General features: G+C 39.7%; 1 protein-coding gene across 3 annotated transcripts; it reads left to right on the top strand.

The window, feature by feature from the left end:
- The first annotated feature begins 162 nt into the window (after positions 1 to 162).
- STARD6 (StAR related lipid transfer domain containing 6) lies at positions 163 to 16,459 on the top strand. Of its 3 annotated transcripts, none has more exons than XM_045296170.1 (8): positions 163 to 654; positions 1,258 to 3,130; positions 3,349 to 3,442; positions 3,632 to 3,681; positions 4,944 to 5,070; positions 10,149 to 10,266; positions 12,591 to 12,684; positions 14,604 to 15,423. In XM_045296170.1, the coding sequence occupies exons 3-8, from the start codon at positions 3,353 to 3,355 to the stop codon at positions 14,776 to 14,778; spliced, it is 654 nt and encodes a 217-aa protein (XP_045152105.1). In that variant the 5' UTR covers positions 163 to 654; positions 1,258 to 3,130; positions 3,349 to 3,352; the 3' UTR covers positions 14,779 to 15,423. The 3 variants fall into 3 exon arrangements, with proteins under 3 accessions (XP_045152105.1, XP_045152104.1, XP_004703166.1); XM_045296169.1 differs by lacking the exon at positions 14,604 to 15,423 and adding an exon at positions 15,934 to 16,459 and having other exon boundaries at positions 166 to 654; positions 1,258 to 1,332; XM_004703109.2 differs by lacking the exon at positions 14,604 to 15,423 and adding an exon at positions 15,934 to 16,459 and having other exon boundaries at positions 167 to 654.
- The last annotated feature ends 6,344 nt before the right edge of the window (positions 16,460 to 22,803 follow it).

Below are 22,803 nucleotides of genomic sequence, written 5' to 3'. Positions count from 1 at the left end.
CCGGCCGCCGCGCACTCTGCCCGCACCCCGCGTTTCTCGGTCCCTCGGCGCCTGCAACCGGCCGAGCGTCAGCGGACGGGCTCTGGAGCCGTGGGAGGGGGGCGGCTTGGGGAAGAGACGGGGGGGACTGTCGCTGACCCCAGTTCTTGCTGGCCCCAGCTCTCCCGACTGGGGACCTCGGGTTCCCCGAGAGCGACCCGCCTCCGGTCCCCTGGAGAGCGTAGGGGCCGCTCCTGCCTCCATTCCCCGTCCCCCGTCCGAGCGTCCTGAGCCCCTCACCCGAAGAGCTAGTGGTCGCGGCCTCAAGTTTACCGGGGAGTGGGGTGGGACTCCCCGAACTCTCGGGGACCTTGATTCCCGGGGAGGAATGAATGGCTGGGACCCAGCGCGGGATTGGGGACCCTGTCGCGCGAGCTTGTACAAACAGATGTAAAGACCACGGGTGAACCTGTCTACATGGCTGGGGCGGCATGTCGGGTGCGAAGAATACTGAGTCAGTCAATCGAGAGATGTGTCACAACAAAAAGGAAAAAAAGATACCATCTCAATGTTGGTTTATGTTTATTTTCCACTGACCCGGAATCTCTGAAGAAGCCCTTGACCTTTACTCCATCTGATTACCTATCTGCCGCTCGTCGGAAGTGGTATCACCAGGTAAAACAACCAGCCTCGCGGTCTGCACCCATCCCCAGCCTGCGTCCTCTTAACAAATGAAAAATTGTCCATGGGCTATAAATTTCAGTGTAGCTCGAAGATTCTTTTGAAACACGTTTATTGTGGCGGTGGGTGTGCAAAGTTCCAGTTATTTCAAAATATGCAGTCCCTGCAGCCCAAGAGCTGAAAGTCTAGTAACTTGTACAATTTTTAAGACAGTGACTATCAGGTAGGCTGCTGATAAGAAATTGAAAAACAAATTCAAGTTAGGCCAAACCCAGGTGTGTGAAGGCTGACTGTGTGACATCTACATAAACTGTTAATGGTGTAAGCTTAAAATATTAGAATTAAATTTTTTTAAGTTGGAATTTTATCCACATTCCACCTAAATGCCCTATTTTTAATTCTTGAGATAATGTCTTAAAGATTCTTTTGGTAACCTCCTTAAAAATCTACCTAGACTCTGTCTTCTGCCATGCAGCTTGTGTGGTAACTGTTTCCTACTGAGGATATAAAGTGTAAATAAATATAAAGGAAATGATCAAATGTATTGGCTCAGTTCACAGACCAGAATAATTCTATTTCCACTTTGTTCCTTCACAGGTTAAGAGATATGGAAAACTACAAACAGATTCGGAGAAGAGTCCCAATAGTTATTAAAATTCTGGACTAGATTAGGTAATGTAAAACAGTCTATTTAGGGAAGAGGAGCTTAATGATTTACTTAAGCTTCTCAAATATACAAACATGGTGGCAATTAGCTGTTGTGGCTTGCTGGAGAACTAAGCAAAAAAGAAAATACATTTATGCTTCAACAGAAATAAACTTAGGTGAAAAAAAATAAATAAACGTAGGTGACAGCTAATATAGTTCTGACGATTTAACTTAGAAATGGTTTATTGAGGTATTTGAAGGCAGTAGCACTTTGGAGAGTTTTCTAAAGGATGGATTTAAATATGTCGATTTTTAGTCTAACCTTTTCTATCATTACTTGCCCTAGAGTTCTGAACCTTTTACATATATTAACTCACTTAATCCTATGACAACCCGATGATAGATAATTAAAAAAAAAATACACCAAACTCACTGCCGTCAAGCAGATGCCTAGTTTTTGTTATCCCCATTCTATAGATGTAGAAATGAGTGCTGATGGCCTAGTGGATGGCAAGTTGGGCTGCTAACCACAAAGTCCAGAGTTCGAGCCCACAGGCCCTCTGAGGAGGATTTCTGCTCCAGGAAAGACTGACAGTCTCAGAAACCAACAGGGGCAGTGCCAGTCTGTCTGACAGGGTTGCTAGTCCTGTAGGGTCGCTGTGGGTCAGGATTGACTTGATGGCAGGAATTCAGTTGAGTTCCACGTGTGGGCATTGAAATGCAGAGCTTACGTGGTTTTGCAGTGAGTTCAGTGTGTGACTGCTCCAATCCGCTAACCACTGCCCGTGGCCGATCTGTACAAAGACATGGCCATCTGCTTCTGGCAAGACTACAGCCTTGGAAACCCTGGGTGTGGCTCTACTGTTGTGGGGTCGCTTTGAGTTTGAAGCAACTCCCTGGCAGAAGGTGGGGGTAATGATGGTGGTGAGTGGCAAAGCCAAAATTCCACCCCAGCTCTTTGCTGTCATATTTGGAGCAGAACCAATCAACCGATGTTGTAACTATCACTGTATCTGAGCTCTGCTGGTGCGGTCACGTAAGTATTAGCCTGCTTACCAGAGGGTGGCAGTTGGAAAACACCAGTGGCTCCACAGGAGAAAGTTGCCCTGGGAGGATTTCCAGGCTTAGAAACACTAGGTTATGTTTTGAGTCAGCCTCCACACAGTTTGGTTTTCGGTTTTGTTTTTGGCTCCTTTTGCTTTTACCCACAGTAGCTACCCCTAGTAAGGGTTCAATTAAACATCAAAAATCACATACGCATAAAAATCGTTCCGTGGAGTCCCGCACTTCACTGAATTGATTTGAATTTGATCCTCTCTGGGGAGGTGACTTAAGCAACGATACCAATGAAAGGGGATTCAGTCACGGGGACATATTGGGAAAGAATGTTCCAAGCAGAAGGAACAGCAGGTACAAAGGCCATGAGGTAGGAAATTGCTCAGTTTCATGTGAGGAAGACTCAGGAGGTGAATGTGATTGGAGCTTTGTGCATGAGAAGAGTAGAAGGGGTGTGTTTGAAGCAGGAGCCAGGGGTCAGGTCATGTACACATACTGTCTCAGCTGCTCAGTTTGAAAACATTAACCTCCAAGAAACACACAATCAACAGATTGGAGTGGTTTGTAACAGAAAAGAAGGATAGTTAAGCTGTTCAAAAGAAAAGGGATTATTAAATGACTATCACGTGGCACGTGGGATCAGACAGTGGTGTGCATTATCTCACTTCATCCTCACCGTGAGTCTGCAAGGGAGGTCCAACCTCAGTTTTGCCGCATGAAGACCTTGGGAAATCAGATATACTAAATCGCTTATTTCACAAGATTGGTAAGTGGCCTGTGCTCTGTTATATGACAGTTTCTCATTTGAAAGACTACTGTTAAAGAGAAAGGTGTTCACGTACACATATGTACACTCACCAAATATTTATTGCTCATTGCTATGGGCCAGACCTATAGAGATAGCAGTGAAATGTAATATGATATAGCAATTTTCTTTTTGTATGATAACACTCTTACCGGTCATTTGGTTTTAAAACTTTGCAGGTGGATGGACTATAAAGCAGTAGCCCAGCAAACTGCTCAAGAAGTTTTAGATTACAGTCAAGATACAGCAGGCTGGAAAGTGGTGAAAACTTCAGTAAGAAAACATATAGGTTTCAAGGGTTTCTTAATGAAAGCAGTCATTATTTAAAAAAAAAAAAAAGATTAATCATTTCTTTTACAAACCACAATCCAGAAAAATGTATTGTTCTTTTGTATTGTTTTTCCATTTTCATTTCTTCTGTATCTCACAGCTAATTTATTTGTGGATTTTTATTCCTTTGAGAAAAATATAATTGTCTCCAAGAAGGCTTCTAAAATATTCAATGGAAATATGTGAGTACAATTTCCTATTTATAAGCATTGCTTTAAATTCACCACCGCCCCCTCATTAACTGTGGCAACTTGTTTGATAATAGTCAGGAAATAAAAATTAACTATAAAGTCATTCGATTGAAACATAATATTAATGAAAGAGGAATTATGTGCTGTGTATTTTCAAATCTGAATATAATTAAGGGGGAAAATCCTGTGAAAAGCTCAATAAGTAAGATAGGACAACAACAAAATTAAGTTTTGCAAAAACAACAAAACATGAACCTTTAGAAGTGAAGAATTATTGTAAAAGCAGATTGTTATTTTTTTCTAATGTAATATATATTGTCTTAAATCCTATCTTTCCACTAAATGAACCACTCAAAAGGAACACTTATGATCTCATTTTATTTCTCTTTTGGATATGCAGAGTTTTCTTTTCTATAAGCTAATGTGCAAGACATTTTTGAAGATCCTGTTATTTCACGTAGAGGAATTCTGGTGGCATGGTGGTTACAAATTAGGTTGCTAACCTCAAGGCCAGCAATTCGAAGCCACCAGCTGCTCTTCGGGAGAAGAGGCAGCTTTCTACTCCGATAGAGTTACAGTCTCAGAAACCTAGAAGGGCAATTCTACTCCTAAATTTACTGTCTGGGCCTCTGTCAAAAAAGTGTGCCAGTGCTTGCTCTAGTCCACGTTATATCCTACATTATTAGTGCCATAGGATATTGTATAACTATATAAACTTCTTATTGATTGCTATTGGCCTCTGATCAGTATTTTCCAAAGTGTGTGATATTGATCCAGGGCAGGGGATGCAAAAGCAGATACCTACACTATATCCTGGGCTTGAGTACAGGGTACTGAGTAATTTCTTTTTTTTCTGGAACGGGGGTAATAGGCCGAAAATGTTTGGGAATCTACGGTTTATGAAAAATACAACAGGCAAAGTTTATTAATACATTTTAGAATGGTCATCAATAAAATGAAAGCAGTCCTTTAAAAAGAAAATTGTAGTAACATTATGTATAAAGAAAATCTGTAGAGAAAATAATTTTGAAATTATGCATCTTGATTGTTGCAATATACATTTAAATGAACTTGGCTGGTTCCAACTGATTATTAACACAAGCTGGAATATACATTTACCTTGCTGATGTTACCTTTGAGTTTTCTTTACTGTTATTTACAATAATAACATACCTTGGTACTTCAATAGCCTTTTATTTTCAAATTAGTTTGTCTTATTAAATTTAGAATCTTCTTTACTTTGCTAACTACAGCTATCGTGTTGAAGGGACGATTCCACAATCAACAAGTAGGCTATGTGAATTTCTCTACCCACCTGAACACAGAATTAAATGGGATAAATCATTGAAAGTGCTCAATATGGTGCGCAGGATTGACTCGGTAATTTGTTGATTAATATTGTAGTTTTGCTGTATTAATATACTTTGTTGTATTTTATCCTAGTGATTTGCCTTTACTAAACCCATGTTTTAGACAAAGAGCATAGTGGTGTGGCAGGCTACATGTTGGGCTGCTAACCACAAGGTCAGCAATTCAAAGCCACCAGCTTTGAGGGAGAAAAATGAGGCTTTCTGCTCCGGTAAAGATTTATAACCTTGGAAACCCAAAGGGGCCGGCTCTACGCTGTCCTGTAGGGTCACTATGAATCAGATGGACTCAATGGCAGTGATATGGTATAGACACTTAGTATTTTATAGATACAAATGCAGTTAAAATCTTTAATAAAGGCTTAAACTCCTTGATTAATCAAGGACTCGATTTCAATTAGCTTATTTCATTTACAAATGATTACCACTTCCTTTTCATTATAATTTAGGTAAAGGTTAAAGAGATGTAGTGGTGTAGTGGATTATGCATTGGGCTGATAACGACAAGGAAACCCATAGAGGCAGTTCTACTCTGTTCTATAGGGTGGCTATGAGTTGGAATTGACTGGAAAGCAGGAAGTTTTTCTGGTTTGGTTTTGTTTGCCTTTAGAGGTAAAGTTTTACAGAGCAGATCATCAGTTTTACATTCAACAATTCACACCTATTCTGATTCAACTCGTTCATTGCAATCCCCTCAATGTACTATCGCTTACCCACATCCTCCCTGTTTCCTGTGTCCATCCCTCGTCCTTTTTAACCTTCTGTATTTGTCTTTGGACAACCTAAATGGTTGATTATTCTAACAAAAGGATAGGTTCCGTTCCAAACCAGAAGGGTGACTAAGGACCATAGTTTATGGAGTCCGCTAGTCTCCTTCCAACTAATAAGCTTAGTCTCTTTTAGGATTTGGGGGTTTGTTCCACATTTTTCCTCCCACTCCATGCAGGGCCTTCTAAAGTGACCCTTCTCGGAGCAGTTGGTAGTGGTAGCTGGGCCCCATCTAGTTCTTCTGATCTCAGGACCTTGGAAACTGGTGTTGGTGCTAGGCACAAGGTCAGCAGTTTAAAACTACCAGCCATTCAACAGGAAAAAGAGGAGGCTTTTTAAGTCATAAACTGTTAAGAGTAGTGGAATCCCACGGGGCAATCCAACCTTGTCCTGCAGGGTTCTTATGAGTCTGAATCGACTTTAAGGCAGTGAGTTGGGTTGTTTTTCCCACCGGTTGGCTAGAAACCAATACTGTCTGCTCACAACCTATTACCCCTCTAGCCACCAAATTAGGATATAGAACATTGTCTTTGTGAACTCTGTTGTGCCTTGGTGTCCTCCAAGACTATGGTGTTGACCAGTCAGACCTAATGACTCAGTCCCTCAAGCTGTTTGGTTAGGGCTAAGAAGTTCTTATAACTCTGCCCCTTATGCATACTTTCTGAAGTTAGTCTACTCTCTTGTAGATGTGTGCTTTTATTGTCAAAGGCTTCAACCATGGATTTTTTTTTTAAGGATTAATCATGTCTTCTTGATGGCAAATCAAGCTAGCTTAGTCATACAACATTAGGTAACAAAGACATTGCGGATACAGATTGTGGAGACTAAGGACGAGACAACAAGTAGTTTGGGTCTTGTTTTCCAAAGACTAAGGATAAAATATAAAATAACAGATTTTCCATTATAGAAAACACCTTAAAACACATCATCTCAGTTTAATAGAGGTGAAGAGAGAGAGAAAAATTTTTTTAAAAGGAGAAAGGGAAAATACAAGTATTTGAAGACATGGAGAGGTAAAAAGCTAGGACAGTGGGGGAAGAAAAAAAACTCAGTAGAAGGCAAAGGCAGTGTGGTAGTCACCTAATCTGGCGTCAATGTAAAGATTGAGAGTGTAGAGGTGGAGGCTGTCAGTGTAGGCTGTCAATCTGGAGATAGCCAATGAGACTTCTGTGTGGGCATGGCCATATCCTGAGAATTCTGGGAAATCTGGGACTTCCTCCTTGGAGGCAGAAGACACCTCTCTCTGGGACTCCCTGGGATACATTGCAGAAGACAAGCCACATGGACACAACCAGACCTATGAAGCTGGAGAAGCCACAGAGAGACCCCTGCCAGCACTGAGATGCTTAAAACGCCACTGGACCCAAAGACTTTCTACCCACTGGCTTGTGATCGTCCTGCATTTGGCTTCATTGCATGTGTTTCGTGAGTCTGAAGAGGGCTTTGTAGATTGATATTGGACATATGGGCTAATGTCGGACTTAGGGACTTAATCTGGACAGGGCTGGGATGTTTTCTCCATGTTCAATTGCTCTTGTATATAAACCTCTTTCTTACACACTTAAATGTGTCCATGGATTTGGTTCTCTAGTCTACCCAGACTGACACAGGCAGACTGAAATTTCGCTCAAGAGAAGGAAAATAATGACATGAGTGAAGATAAATCCTACAGGGTGGAGAAGTAGAAATAAGTGGGTGAGCAAAGCTGAACTTGGGTGCTGTGCACATTCTAGGTCTTTCATTAACTTTTAAAACAAACAAAAGTTTGTTGCCGTCAAGTCGATGCCAACGCACAGTGACTCTCTAGAACAGGGTAGAAGTACCCTTCTGAGTTTACAAGGCCATGACTCTTTATAGGAGTAGAAAGCCCCAACTTTCTCCGGTGGAGCTGCGGGTGATTTCACATTGCTGACCACAGGTTACCAGCCCAACATGTAACCAGTATACTACCAAAGCACCAATTCATTAACTTAGACCTCTTAAATACAGAATCACCTGCTTGCAGAGGGGGGCCCGGGCATGGGGCGGGAGAGAGCATGAGAACCAATGCTCATCCCCAAATGTAATGCATCGAAACCTTTCTCCACTTCTGTTACCGCTTGTGCTTTCCCATTCCCCCACCCCCACCCATCTCACCCTTACCAGTCTATCTGTGGGGATCTTGACTTTCTTTCCAGCAACCCCCACCCCACATGGATGGATGCTTATGTTCTTTTTGACCAATTTGTTCATTCCCTAGATACCCTTTTTAGGAGTTATCATGAACTATATTATTGTCAGGTACTGGGGATATGTAAGGCAAGACAATAGCAATGCCTTCTTTCACAGAGCTTAGATTCTAATCAGTAGTAAACAATAAAATCAACATAATATTAGACAATCAGAATTAGGAAGGCTGGACGTATGATCAGAATGTTGAGTGTTAAAAAGGATGGTGAATTAGGCAAAGACTAGGAGTGCTCATTTTTAAGTGGGTCACCTGGGAAGGCCTCTGATGAGAGACGGAGGAGTCGAATCTCAAAGAACACGCTCGAGGGAATGGAACTAGACCTGTAGGGGAGACAGAGGCAGAAAGGAGAGGAGACGCTGGCGAGAGCTCGGCAATGTCTAACGAGCAGAAAAGCAAGGTGTGCCAGGTTTGAATATAACCAGCATGGCCAAGAGGGATGAGTGACAGGTGAAGTTGGGGAGGTCAGACTGGGATCCAGTTCGCAAAGAGCCTCATTGTCATGAGGAAACACAGTCTGTTCACTGGGAAACCCTTGGGGGCTTCTAAGCAGAGGAAGCAAATGGCTTGATTTAAACCATTTAGACAGCTGAATGAAAGAGTGGGAAATAATGAAATCAGCTAGACCAGTGAGGAGGCAATCACAGAAATCAAAATGAGAAATGACAGTGGCTTTGGCTAGGATCAAAGATATATTTTTGTAATAAAGTCAACAGGACTTAACCGATGGAGGGGCCGAGAAGAATCCAAGAGTCATCTTCCAAACATGGGTTGTGCTGGTAGCTACACGACAGAATCAACCTGCTAAAAGACACTCATTGAGCTGTAGACTTAAAATGAGTGAATGTATGGAGGGTAACTTGTACCTTAGTTAAGCTGCTTAAGGTGAGTCCTAGGCTTTTGGCTAAACAGTAGTTTTTTTAGAAAGGTGATACATAGGAAGGATACAATAAAACGTTTTGATTTTGACAAATGATTGTATATGTCACGTATCATATCTATCACTGAGTCATTTTCTTGAATCCCCAAGCTTCATTCCACTCAAAAAAATGAACAAAAATCAATGTCCTACATGCCTTCCATCACCATGCCACCTATTTATTTACAATTCCTGGAGCTTGCTTTTACCACTCTGTCAACCCAATTATGGTCTAAGAGGGGAGACAAGTATAGAAAATCCCAGGAAGGCGAGTCAGGGCCATCTTATAGAGAGGACCTAAAGTAACAAACTAACCAACAGAAACGCTTTCATGGCACCAATGGGATTTGAACATTCAGTTTGAGAAACACTGGCCATCACTAATTAAAACCCAAATATTGAACTGCTTCATTCATGATTATATGACACGAATATAAATAAACTAGCACTTCAAATATTTCTACTGCTGCTGAAAATCAGCTTTGATAATGGAAAGAATGTAGGGCTGGGAGTTCAACAGACAACACCTTTAAAACAGGTTCAGAGACATTGTGTGACTGATTTATGTACCATGACCAATGATACAGGCCAGAAGTAGCTGGTTTTTTGTTTTGTTTTTTCTTTTATTTAATACTTTTATTGGGGGCTCTTCCATCTCTTATCACAATCTATACATTCATCCAGCACCAGAACTAGTTGTTCTGATCTTCTGATTCCAAATTCTGTGTCCTGTCTAACATACCTCTGAGTAACAAATGAATTACTCTACCGCCCCATGAATGTTTCTGTATTTTATCTCCACAGATGTTAAATCAATGTCTCTTCTATGGCATAATACATAACCAATATAGAATAATAGAATTTATTCTATTGGGAATCAGGCTAGCTAGATCTAGTCCTGTATTTAGCTCTAGTTGTGAGTTCAATTTAATTAGACCTTGATTTCTGACTGTTAAAAATATTAGATGATCCCAGGGTTCCATCTTGATTTCTCATGCCTATAGACCTAATGGTCCTTTAATGCTGCAAGCACAAGATGGTTTGGTGGCAAAGTCCTAAAACTTCAGATGTCTGCTTTTTCCAAGTAGTGATCAACTTTTCACAATAAAAATCTTCAGGGTTTACCATTGAGAAACTAAAATAATGGTCACCCTCTTTATGTTTTCATTTGTTGCAGGACACATATATATGTCATGCCATCACACAAAGCTTTGCTATGGGTTCAATCTCCCCCCGTGACTTCATCGACTTAGTTCACATCAAGCACTATGAAGGGAATATAAAGATTATCAGTTGTAAGTGAAAATATTTCTGCCCATATTGCTATGTCGTTAATAATGTTTCCTCTTGAATTCATGGCTTGTAACAAAGGATATTTGCAATAGTCCCCCCTCCATGTCTTTATTAACAAAGTACGGTGCCGTGCAGACAAGCCTGATGTGATGCACAGCTCCAGAGGTGGCTCGTACATCTTAGTCATCAGATCATGTCATACCTGGATTGGTGGTGTATATACCCAGCAGTGCCGAATATACATAGACACTTGGAGGCTAAATCTTCCACTTGTACACTCCAAAATCCCATAGAAACAAAATGAAGCTCTCAAGATAAAAAGTTTTAGATTTGAATGCTCTGAATGGGCATAGCCAGTAACTACTTATGGAATTTTCATGAGATAGGTATTTATATAATATGCTCACAGTACTTCTTTTAAAAATGAGGTTCTGATATATTTCTAGTTCTTTCCACAATGTGTCACTGTGTAAAATATACAGATGTCTAACCATTTCCTAACTTGAATTATCCAGAGTACCCCAGTTCATATCATAAGAATCTTTGGACTCAGACAACTTAAGAGAGCTCATGGTGAGTGGAGATTTGGTAGAACAGTGTCCTAATGCCCTGCTTGTCTCCACAAATCCATTTAATCTTATAATTTTCCTCCCATCCCTCGATTGTAGATAGAGGGCGTTCTCCATAGACTTCTTTCCTATGTAGTTCCACAAATGAATCTTGGGCTCCCACTGTCAACCTTGCCTTTTTTACCCCATTGGGTTCTTAGAATTCTGTGTGATGAGATTGAACTATGGAAAGATTATTATAGATGTATTTCCACTTTTAGTGAGGGCATATAAGAAGTTGTTCACGGACTACCATACAAAAAAAAAACAGGCAGTATTGTAAATCTGTTACTTTCCTTATTTTAAAAGTAGGCCATTTGTATCTCATTATTAGTAGTCAAAGAAGGTTTTTTTAAAAAGTAACAAGAGGTTAAAAACTACTGAATTTGCTGTAAGCAGTTTCCTTGAAATGAATTTTTGATGACTTCTGTGTTTTCTTAATGCTTCTTAGTTTCTTTTAGTTTATTATGCACCTTACAGGCACCTTGCTAATAATAATAAATCTAGTTAATAAATTTAAATAAAAAATAATTGCATTCATTATCTCACTATAGAGGAAGCCAACATTTACAGTAATGAGGCACTTAAGAAGACACATAGCTAATAAATCACTGAGGAGAATTAAAACTCAAGACTTTTTGATATTCCAAAATCTGTGCTAATTACCACATTCTGTGTCAGTGGACCCTGACTGTCTGTGGAAAATAACAAATTTTCTTTTAGTTGAGACTAACATAATCTCCATTTTGAAACACAGAGGAAAAAAATGTTCTTTTAAATACCATCTCTGTCCATACAACTTTGTCAGACCAACATAACTGACCCTGTTCAGAGGATGATGCAGGACAACTAGCTGAATGTGGGAAATTCACTCAGCCACATTGGTCTCTAAGCTATCCTTTAATATGGTAATCCCCAAAGAACAGATGTGTTTATTTTGAAATTATGCAAGAAAAGCCATCTTCTCTGACAAGAGCACAACTCAGTTGTACAGAATGAACAAATATTTATTTTTCCCACTTTTAGAAAAGGTATATATAAGCTTATATTAAAATTAATAGTCAAATCACCTTCCACTAGTCACACAGTATTCAAATATCATGCCACATAGTTCCTAAAACAAACGCTACTGATTTTTAATTTTATTTTGAGGTTAGTCGGAGACTTGACAGAAGGGGAGAGGAGAGTACTTCTATCTTTGTTGACATAAGCACTTTCAATATATATTTTTAAAGACACACACACAAAAATAATTTTTTTAAAATAAAGACACAATTAACTAAATTCTATAATTCTAATCTACTAGTAGAAGTCTTTGTGGTTCCTTCTTTTGCTCTAAATATCAGAATTAAATAAACTAACTTTTTTCTTTTATAAAAAACAGCAATCTCAATAAAACCATTTTTTTAATTCATAGAAAAATACAATGAAAAGATGATGGAATTTCACCCACACACACAAGAAGTAACAGCATCTTTTGGTTTATAAATTCTAGCACAAAAAATTTTGAACAGCCAATAGTTCCAACTGGCATTTTCTCCCTTTTTGCCTCCATGATATTCCTATGCACAAACATACATGCACATGTATAAAGCTGTTAATGCTGACAACAGGTAGGTTCAGTTAAATGAGAGATCATTGTTTAAAACGACACTACTAGCATTAGAGGTTTTTAATATTGTGCAACAAATTTCATTTTACTTTTTTTAATCTCTTAGCTAATAGTGTGGATCTTCCAGAATACCCTCCATCTTCAAATTATATCCGTGGTTATAACCATCCCTCTGGCTATGTATGCTCGCCTCTACCAGAGTAAGTGCTCTTTGTCTCATTTGAATCGTACACCTAGTACACCTATTGACTTGTCCACTAACGAGTTCCTGGCTCATCAACTGAAATAGCGTGTGTGCCAGCATATTCTGTTGGAAGAAAATTTCCCTTTAACATGCTGTTTTTAAAATTAATCTCTTTTAGTGCTTTTTATATTAAATATAATCAGAATGGTTATTCCCTTAAAGTATAAATTGAGGTTGTTGGGAATATTCTCCATCTTAGCTAATCATTCGCTGCTGATACTTTGTGGTCCTCCATTAAAGTCACTTCTGTGAATTATTAAGGAAGTTTTCTGAATTAAAAATATTGTTTCCTTTGAATTATGACATATCTACATTTATCAGTAAGTAAAGCTTCACCTTGAATGGATTCTTCATCTGCTGTTGATCTTTGGTGGCATAGTGGCTACACATTGGGCTGCAATCTGCAAGATTAGCAGTTCAAAACCACCAGCCACTCTGGGGGAGCAAAACAAGGCTTTCTACTCCCAGGAAGAGTTACAGTCTTGAAAACTCATAGGGGCAGTTCTGCCCTGTCCATACAGGGTCTCTGTGAGTCAGCATCAACTGTATTGTGCTATAATTTCCTGTTAAGTCTCCTGTTAGCCACATAGAAAACTTTAAAAACAACATTATTATCTGTAATGATGCTATTCGCTAGTACATATTAGAAACCTTTTGTTCAGCATATAAAGATAGCACTAGGAGATTCTTGAAGATCATATAAAATGCTAGTAAGTATTCTGAGCCCAGCCATTGGCGGTACTATATTAACGTTAGAGTTGGACAAAAAGGAAGAACATGTTCAGCATATATTAAGCTGAAAGAACTGAAGGAAAAAGTTTCAAGCCTCAAGTTGCAACATTTAAAGATTCTTTGGGCAAAATAATGAATGATACAGGAAGCATCAAAAGAAGGTGGAAGGAGTTCACAGAGACACTGTACCAAAAAGAATTGACTGACATTCAACCTTCTCGAGAAGTAGCATGTGGTCAAGAACGAATGGTACTGAAGGAAGATGTTCAGACGATACTGAAGGCATTATAGGAAAACAAGTCTCTGGAAATTCTGGAATACCAAGGGAATGTTTCAGCAAGTTGATGAAGTACTGGAAGCACTCATTTATCTAGGCCAAGAAATTTGGAAAACAAGCTACCTGGCCAACCAACTGGAAGAGATGTATGTTTGTGCTTATTCCCAAGAAAGGTGGCCCAACAGTATGTGGAAATTATAGCACAATATCATTAATAACACATACAAGTAAAATTTTGCTGAAGATAATTAAACAACAGTTACAGCAGATCAGCAAGGAGAGACCAGAAATTCAAGTGGGATTCAAAAAAGAGCATGGCACAAGGATGTCATTGCTGAAGTCAGACAGATCTTGACTTATAGATGATTAAAAGAATGGATTTTGCAATCAAAGCCCAGCTTTGACATTACCTATGTGAGGAGCTATGGTGGCATATTGGCAGCCTAACACTTAACCCAGTGTGCCACCAGGGCTGCTTATATAGGTAGACAAATCAGACATGCTTCTAACTGTTGCACTCATGTCATTGAACTGTGAACATAGATGACTTGCTAATAAAACAAGATCATATTCAACATTAAGTCTACTCCTGCTTTTCATTTTTATAGATAGAAACTGAGAAACTCTGTTCACATAAATAATGTGTTAAAATTGCAGGAGTATAATGCTATCAATATTATTCAATCTCTTGAACTGCTATTGAAAATATATGTACAGGCCTATCATCAAAAAATTATTTTTGATCATCTACCAGCTGACAACTCAATTAGATCCTTCAATTTTGTTGAAAGCCAAGAACTGAAAAGGTTGAGTTTTAAAAGGGTTTTTTCCTTCATTTGTTCATTTTCTCAACTCACTTCCAACAGATCAACTTTTCCCTCTAAACCTCAAAGGTTTTTATGTGCCAGGATAAGGCACGAGGGTGCTATGCAGAGGAAGACAGGTATGTCTTTGTTCCATAATGTGCGAAAGGTGACTGCACAGTCTGGTGGGAAAGAAAAGAAAAATCTCCATCGGAGTCATCTGTACAGATTCCTTTAAGGACAAGGAATATATGTATGTTGAGAACTGGGAAGTGCATTCCCTTAGAAGTATTCATCCTTTCATACTCCTTGAAGTTTGATATTTCATCGTATTTTCATGACTGGGCTAGTTCATAAAAGGTTACAATCTTCTTGGAGGGCAACTTGGAAATACTATTTCAAACTGATAAAAACACAAAACCGAGCATGTTATGTTCAGTATTTGGGGAAGTGTGAATGAATACATTACAAGGAACTTTTATTGCAACTTGATTTACAGTAGCAAAAAGTGAGAAATGGTAGTAAGGGAATAGTTCCATAAAACATGAAATACTGTATACAGCCATAAAAAATTAAGCAGATCTGTACCTATCAACAAAGAGGAAAGTTTATAGATATATCTCATTGTTATTAAATATATATATGTATATTGTGGAGTATACAAGTGTGTATTTATACATATGCACATGTGTATACTACCTTATATAGAGACAACAATCTGACAATGCAATCAAATCTATGAACTATGATTTTCACTAGGGGACCCAATAAAGGAATAAGGGAATGAAAAATCATCTACAGTTATAAAATTTCTGAGTTGCTTAAGTTGTTGTAATATGTATATATTACTTTTAAGGAGCTCTGGTGGTGTAGTGGGTTTTAAGCTGGGCTGCTAACCGCAAGGTCAGCAATTTGAAACCACCAGCCAGTCTGCAGGAGAGAGTAGGGTTTTTATTCCGAGAATAAGTTAGTGTTGGAAACCCACAGGAGCAGCTCTCCCCTGTCCTATAGAGTTGCAATCAGAACCAACTAGATAGCAGTGAGTTTGGAGATGTTGTTGTTGTTGTTGTTTTTTGGGGGGAGGGGGCTTTCTGGTTTAATTTGAAAAATTAGTAAGATTACCAAAAAGGAAAAACTACCTAAAACTGAAGAATTTAAGATACATTCTGACTATTTCAATGTTTTTCTGTAAAATTTTCCCTTAGAAGGTTGTGGCTACAAATCATTCTGCCTTAAAAAAAGAATTTTCCCTTTCTTTAGTAATTACTTACCCTATGTTATGCATTGTGATGGGAACTAGTTGTGTATACAAAAATCTTGCTCCCCCTAAATTATAAATTCAATAAGTTAATTTAAGAATTATCTTTTTTTTAAACACTTCCTTTGCTTCCAGGAACCCAGGATATTCCAAACTAGTGGTGTTTGTCCAGACAGATATGAGAGGAAAATTGCCCCCTTCATTGATTGAAGCTACCATGCCTTCTAATTTAATAAGCTTTGTCTACCATGCAAAAGATGGGATTAAGGCATTCAGAAATTCAAGAGAAAGTTCATACCACCATAAGAATCATTCGTCACTGCGACAGAAGAAATGAGGCCATTCTGCTATAAAATCAGGTGTAGCAGTAACTGTACTTTGCTTCTAAGTCCATTTGCATAAATACTGACAAAATCTTCTAGGCATAATTCTTGTACAAATGACAGAAGGGGCTTTGTGAGAATGTGAACGTAGTTGTATAAGAGAATAGCAATAAATAACACTTTTTAAGTCTCAGAGAAGAATGATGTCAAATACCAATTGTACTTAATATTTCTGTTACTTTTTTTTTCTCTCTCTCTCTCTCGAAGATGCTCTGACTAGGGAAAGGAGCAGATGCAGTCAGACATCCATTGTCATTAAAGATTGAAAAACACTTTCACTTGTTTTCCACTTTACTTACTGCTTCAGTTGAGAAGGTGGGAAACACAAACACAAAAAACTGGAAAGAGTTCCAATAGAATGCATGTTCTGGCCTCATTTTAGCTGCTGTATTGAGCTTCTTCATTGTCTCTTCCCACAGATAGTCAATTTGATTTCTATGTATTCCATTTGGGAGAAGTCCATGTGTACAGTCACCTTTTATGTTGTTGAGGTATTTACAATGAAGTTGTTGTCTTGCAAATTTCCATCATGCTATCTCCAACTTCATTTTTATCACCAAGACCATATTTTCCAACTACTGTTCCTTCCTTTCTTTCCAACTTATACATGCCAATTGCCAATAATTACCAATGCATCTTGATTGCATGCTTGATAAATTTCAGACTGAAGAAGTAGGTAGAATTTTCAATTTCTTCATCACTAGCTTTAATAGTTGGTATATAAATTTGAATAATAGTTGTACTGACTGCATTTCCTTGTATTTGGGTAGATATTATTCTATCACATACAGCATTGTACTTCAAGATAGATCTTAAAATATCCTTTTTGATGATGAATGGGGTGCCATTCTTCTTGAATCTGTCATTCTGAACACAGTAAACCATGATTTTCTGATTCAAAATGACCAATACCAGGCCATTTCAGCTCACGAATGCCTAGGCTATCAATCTTTTTATGAGTTCCACTTCATTTTGACAACTTCCAATTTTCTTAGATTCATACTGCATACATTCAGAGTTCTGATTACTAATTGATGTTTTAAGCTGTTTCTTCTCATTTTGAATCCTGCCCCATCAGCAAATGGAAGGTCACAAAGGCTTTACTCTCTCAGACTGTACTCCATCCACAGCATTATGGTTGACTCTAAGAAGGCCACTCGTCCCCAGTCATATTTTGAGTGCCTTTGACCTTAGGAGCTCATCTTCTGGCACCATATCTGACAATATGTTGTTTCTATTTGTGAAGTTTTCAGTATCTGCCATTGTTTCAACACTATCAAGGAGTTCTGTGGCTAATTCCTTAGAAGCAGACAGTGTATTTCTTCTTTTTTTTTTTTTAACATTTTATTAGGGGCTCATACAACTGTTATCGCAATCCATACACACATCAATTGTGTAAAGCGCATTTGTACATCATTGTCAAAACATTCTCTCTCCATTCAAACCCCCGACATTAGGTCCTCATTTTTCCCCTCCCTCCCCGCTCCCCCCTCCAGCATGAGCCCTTGATAGTTCACAAATGGGTATTTTGTCATATCTTGCCCTGTCCGACGTCTCCCTTCATCCACTTTTTGGTTGTCTGTCCCCCAGGGAGGAGGTCACACACAGCTCCATGTAATCGGTTCCCTCTTCCCTACCCATTCTCCCTTTACCCTCCCTGTCTTGCCACTCACACCACTGGTCCTATAGGGCTCATCCGTCCTGGATTCCCTGTATTTTCAGTTCCTATCTGTACCAGTGTACCTCCTCTGGTCTAGCCAGTCTTGCAAGATAGAATTCGAGTCATGGTAGTGGGAGCGGGGAGGAAACCTTTAGGAACTAGAGGAAGGTTGTATTTCTCATCATTGTTACATCGCACCGTGACTGGCTCATCTCCTCCCCGAGACCCCTCTGCAAGGGGATCTCCAGTGACCTACTAATGGGCTTTGGATCTCCACTCCGCACTCCCCCCATCATTCACCATGGTAAGATTTTTTGTTCTGATGATGCCTTACACCTGATCCCTTCGACACCTCGTGGTTGGATAGGCTGGTGTGCTTCTTCCATGTGGGCCTTGTTGCTTCTGAGCTTGATGGCCGCTTGATTACCTTCAAGCCTTTAAGACCAGTGTATTTCTTCTTTAAGAGCATCTCAAGAATAGATTTGATACATTGAACATTAATGACAGAAGACTTGATGAACTTCGGATTAACGTCAAGAACATCATGCATGAAGAAAGAAAAAGGTCATTAAAAAGGCAAGAAAGAAAGAAAAGGTCAACATGGAGGTCAGAAAAGACTTGAAACGTGCTCTTAATCATAGATTAGCCAAGGCGAATGGTAGAAGTGATGAAGTCCAAGAGCTGAACAAAATCCCAAAGGGCAGTAAAGTAATGAAATGTGCAAAGACCTAGGGCAGTGGCTTTCAACCATCTTAATGCCGAGACCCTTTCATACAGGTCCTCATGTTGTGGTGACCCCCCCAACCAGAAACTTATTTTTGTTGCTATTTCATAACTGTAATTTTGCTACTGTGATGAATCGGGTGACCCCTCTGAAAGGGTCGTTTGACTGCCAAAGGGGTCATGACCCACAGGTTGAGAACTGCTGACCTAGAGTTAGAAAGCCAAAAAAACCCCCACTCAATAATCTTAAAGAACTCAAGAAAAAAAATTCAAGCCCCCAGTTGCAATACTGAGAGAGTCTATGAGAAAAATATTGAATGCAGGAAGCATGAAAAGAAGATAGAATACAATGTACCAAAAAGAACTAGTCAATATTCAACCATTTTGAGGGGTAGCCCATCTGATTAAGAACCTATGGAACTGAAGGAAGAAATCCAAGCTGTACTGAAAGCATTAGCCCCAAACAAGGCTCCAGGAATTAATGGAATAGAAATTAAATGTTTCAGTGAGCTGATGACCCACTGGAAAGCACTCATTTATGCCAGGAAATTTGGAGGAGACCTACTTGGCCAACTGACTGGAATCAGATCCATAATTGCCCAAAAGAAGGTTCAGAATGATCAAATTATAGAACAATATTATTGATATTACATGTAAGTAAAATTTTGCTGAAGATCACCCAACAATAATTTGCAGCAGTAAGTACATTGACAGGGAGCTTGCCAGATGTTCAGACCAGATTCAGAAGAGTACATGGAACAAGGGATATCATTGCTGATGTCCGATGGGTCTTGGCTGAAGGCAAAGAAAACCAGAAAGAAGTTTACTTGTGCTTCATTGACATGCAAAAGCATTTGACTATATGAATCATAAAGTATGGATAACCTTCATAAGAATAGGAATTCCAGGCAACAAATGTACAAATGTGCTTGATGTAACAACATAATGGATGTATGTATGGCTTGTGATAAGAATTGTACGAGCCCCCAATAAAATGATTTTTTTAAAGGGTAAAAAAAAAAAGGAAATTCCAGAACACTTAATTGTGCTCATGAGGAACCTGTACATGGATTAAGAGACATTTATGGGAACAGAACGAGAGAATACTGCATAACTAAAAATCAGGAAAGGTGTGCATCAGGGTTGTATCCTCTCATCTACTTAATCAGTATGTTTGCTGAGCAGATCATTGGAGAAACTGGATTATATTAAAAAGAATGTGGCATGTATTAGTCTGTGTACTGGAGAAACAAATCCACAGAAACTCATGTTTAAGAGAGAGTTTTATATAAAGAGTAAGTGCACATCAAGAAAACATCCCAACCCAGTGCTGCCTAAGCCCACAAGTCCAACATTAGCCCATATGTTCAACACCAATCCACAAAGTTCTCCATCTCACAAAACAAACACAATGATGCCAACTGCAGGAGGAAAGCCGAATCAGTGAATGTGTAAGCATCTCAGCACTGGCAGTGGTCTCCACATGGCTGCTCTAGCACCCAGGGCTCCATCAGGGTAGGTCCATGTGGCTTCTCCTTGGGGATGTCTTGCAGGAAGTCAGCCTTGCAAGCTGAAGCAGGGAACTGGTAAGGCAGCTGCACCCTGGCCCGACCATCACAAAGAATGAGACCCGAGAACTAGAAAGGGGAGGCTCACCAAGCCATTTATTTCTCCACCCTTCAATTAACCCCACATGTTTTATCGGCCAGGTCGGCACACTAAACTATATCATGGCATCAGAATTTGATAAAGGATTATTAATAACCAGTGTTGTGCAGATAACACAACCTGAAGCTGAAGCACTTGCTGATGAAGATCAAGGATTTCTGCCTTCAGTATGGATTGCAACTCACTGTAAAAAAGACCCAAATCCTCACAACGAGCTAAATACGTAACATCATGATAAATGGAGAAAAGGTTGAAGTAGTCAAGGATTTTGTCTTCCTTGGTCCACAATCAATGATCACGAAAGCAACAGCCAAGAGATCAAAAGATGAGCTACTAGGTAAAAATGCTGCCCAAGACCAGCTTACAGTGTTGTCAAGCAAGGGTGTCATTCTGAGGACTAACCATGTTGCTTTGGCCTCAGCCGGGGAATTCTCACTCTCCTCATATGCATCTGAAAGTTGGACATTGACTAAGAAAGCTCTAAGAACCATGGATGCGTTTGAATTTATGGTGCTGGCAAAGACTATTGAAATTAACATGGGCTGCCAAAAGAAGAAATCTGTCTTGGAAGAAATACAGCCAGAGTGCTCCTTAGAAGCAAGGATGGCAAGACTCCATCTTACATACTTTAGACATGTTATCAGGAGAGATCAGTCCCTGTAGAAGGGCATCATGCCTGGTAAAGTAGAGCGGCAATAAAAAGAGGAAGTCCCTCATTTGGCACAGTGGCTGTAACATTGGGCTCAATTGTGAGCATAGTAAAGGACTGGGCGGTGTTTCATTCTCTTGTGCATCGTTTCCCTCTGAGTTGGCACCAACTTGATGGCACCTAACAACAGCCTGAATCAAATGACATCAACTTACACTGATTTTATGCCCTGGTGGCATAGTGTTACATCTTGTTAATTCATACCGTTACTTCTAAAATTCTTGTCTGGATTTGAAAGTGAATATTCAGAAGTTAACAAATCGAAATGTGATTCCTTAGTTTTATGATTGGAATCATTAACATGAATTAAGATAGGTTGGAAACCCACTGATGATTTCACACACAAATTCAGGACTGGATGACACAAATAATGCTCAAGTAACTATTATCCAACCAGTTGAATGTCAAATAACTGGTGAGATTTTAAGGGTAGTCTTACATACTTGTGAAAGAATATTTAATTTTCAAGTCAGTAAAGAGAAACTAGAATAAATAAAATACATACATAGTAAATGAGTAAGAAGTATAACAACAACAAAGCTAAATAGCACGAAATAAGATGGCAAAAAGTACCAGATAGGTACACTGGTGAGCCTTGAGCAAACGGTATTTTCATTACTAAATTATTGGGTTTGAACTACATAAGGGAAATCTCAAGGCCCTCCCCCTGTACACACAGAGCGAAAAAACAACTGTGCTGAAACAAAAGCAGGAAAGGAACAGGAAGCACCAGACCAGAAGCCAGTTTGAAAGGTTTGGGGGGTGTTGCCCTGAAGGGAAATGCCCCTGTTGCTTTAGGTGCCATTGAGTAAGGCTCCAATTGACATTGACCCCTCCGTACAACAGAAAGAAACACTGCCTGATCCTGCACCATTCTCGCAATCATTGTGCTTCTGCAGCCACTGTGTCACGCCGTGTTCTTGGGAGTTTTTCTCTTTTCACACTAACTCTCTACCAGCATATCCTTCTCCAGGGAATGGCTGGTCTCTCCAGATGTTTCCCAAGTATGTATGAGTCTCACCATTCGAGCTGCAGATGTAGTAGGTTTTGTGTCCACTTTGCTGGTGTAGGATTGTTAGTGGTTTGGCAGTTGAGGCCCACTAATCCCTCATGATGTGACCTAACACCATGTAATCAACCCCATAATGGGATCTGCTGCGAGCAATCAAGCAGTTGAAGTAAGACTTGAGTGGAGTGCAACCCCCGACACAGGTCACAGCCCTCATGCAATTGAAAGGAAATGTCCTTGGAGGTGTGGTCGACTTCCTATATAGGAATGCTGGGAGAAAGCTTGCTTGCTTTTTGCGGTGTCTGGATACTCCATCTGGTTTGTCAGCCTCCGGTTCTTTGAACTTGAGCCAACAGCCTTCCATATTGCCTACTGATCCCAGGAGCCATCAGCAGCCTGCCACCTGACCAGTCAACCTGAGATTCAGTCACCTTTCCAGTCACAAACCTGACTCTCTGGCCTTGAATTCATCGACCTCAGTAGCCTATGGTGTTCCTGCTAATCCTGCGTGCATCCATCCCCTACGGTACATGAGTTTGGAGAAGCCCTCCAGCTTCACATGTGACCCACAGATTTGAAACTGGTCTGAACATACCCGTTTGTTTTTTCAACATACCCATTTCTACAACTATGTGAAACATTTTCTTGATATAAATTTCTCTTTAAATCATGTATCAATATATCTGCATATCTCATTGGTTTTGCTTCGCTAGAGAACCCTAACACAACAGATTTGTTCAAATCTGGCAGCAACTGTCACTCCTACAGCACTCTACTCTTCTGCTGGGTCTGCTAATCTGTGACAGTGGCCACACAGACATCATCGATAACACAAGTGTGTGTGGGGGCGGGG

Source organism: Echinops telfairi, unplaced genomic scaffold (assembly GCF_000313985.2).
Source record: "Echinops telfairi isolate 266 unplaced genomic scaffold, ASM31398v2 ScPeMD7_7400;HRSCAF=8409, whole genome shotgun sequence".
Lineage (NCBI taxonomy): Eukaryota > Metazoa > Chordata > Mammalia > Afrosoricida > Tenrecidae > Echinops > Echinops telfairi.
This window is presented reverse-complemented; position numbering and strand designations above follow the sequence as displayed.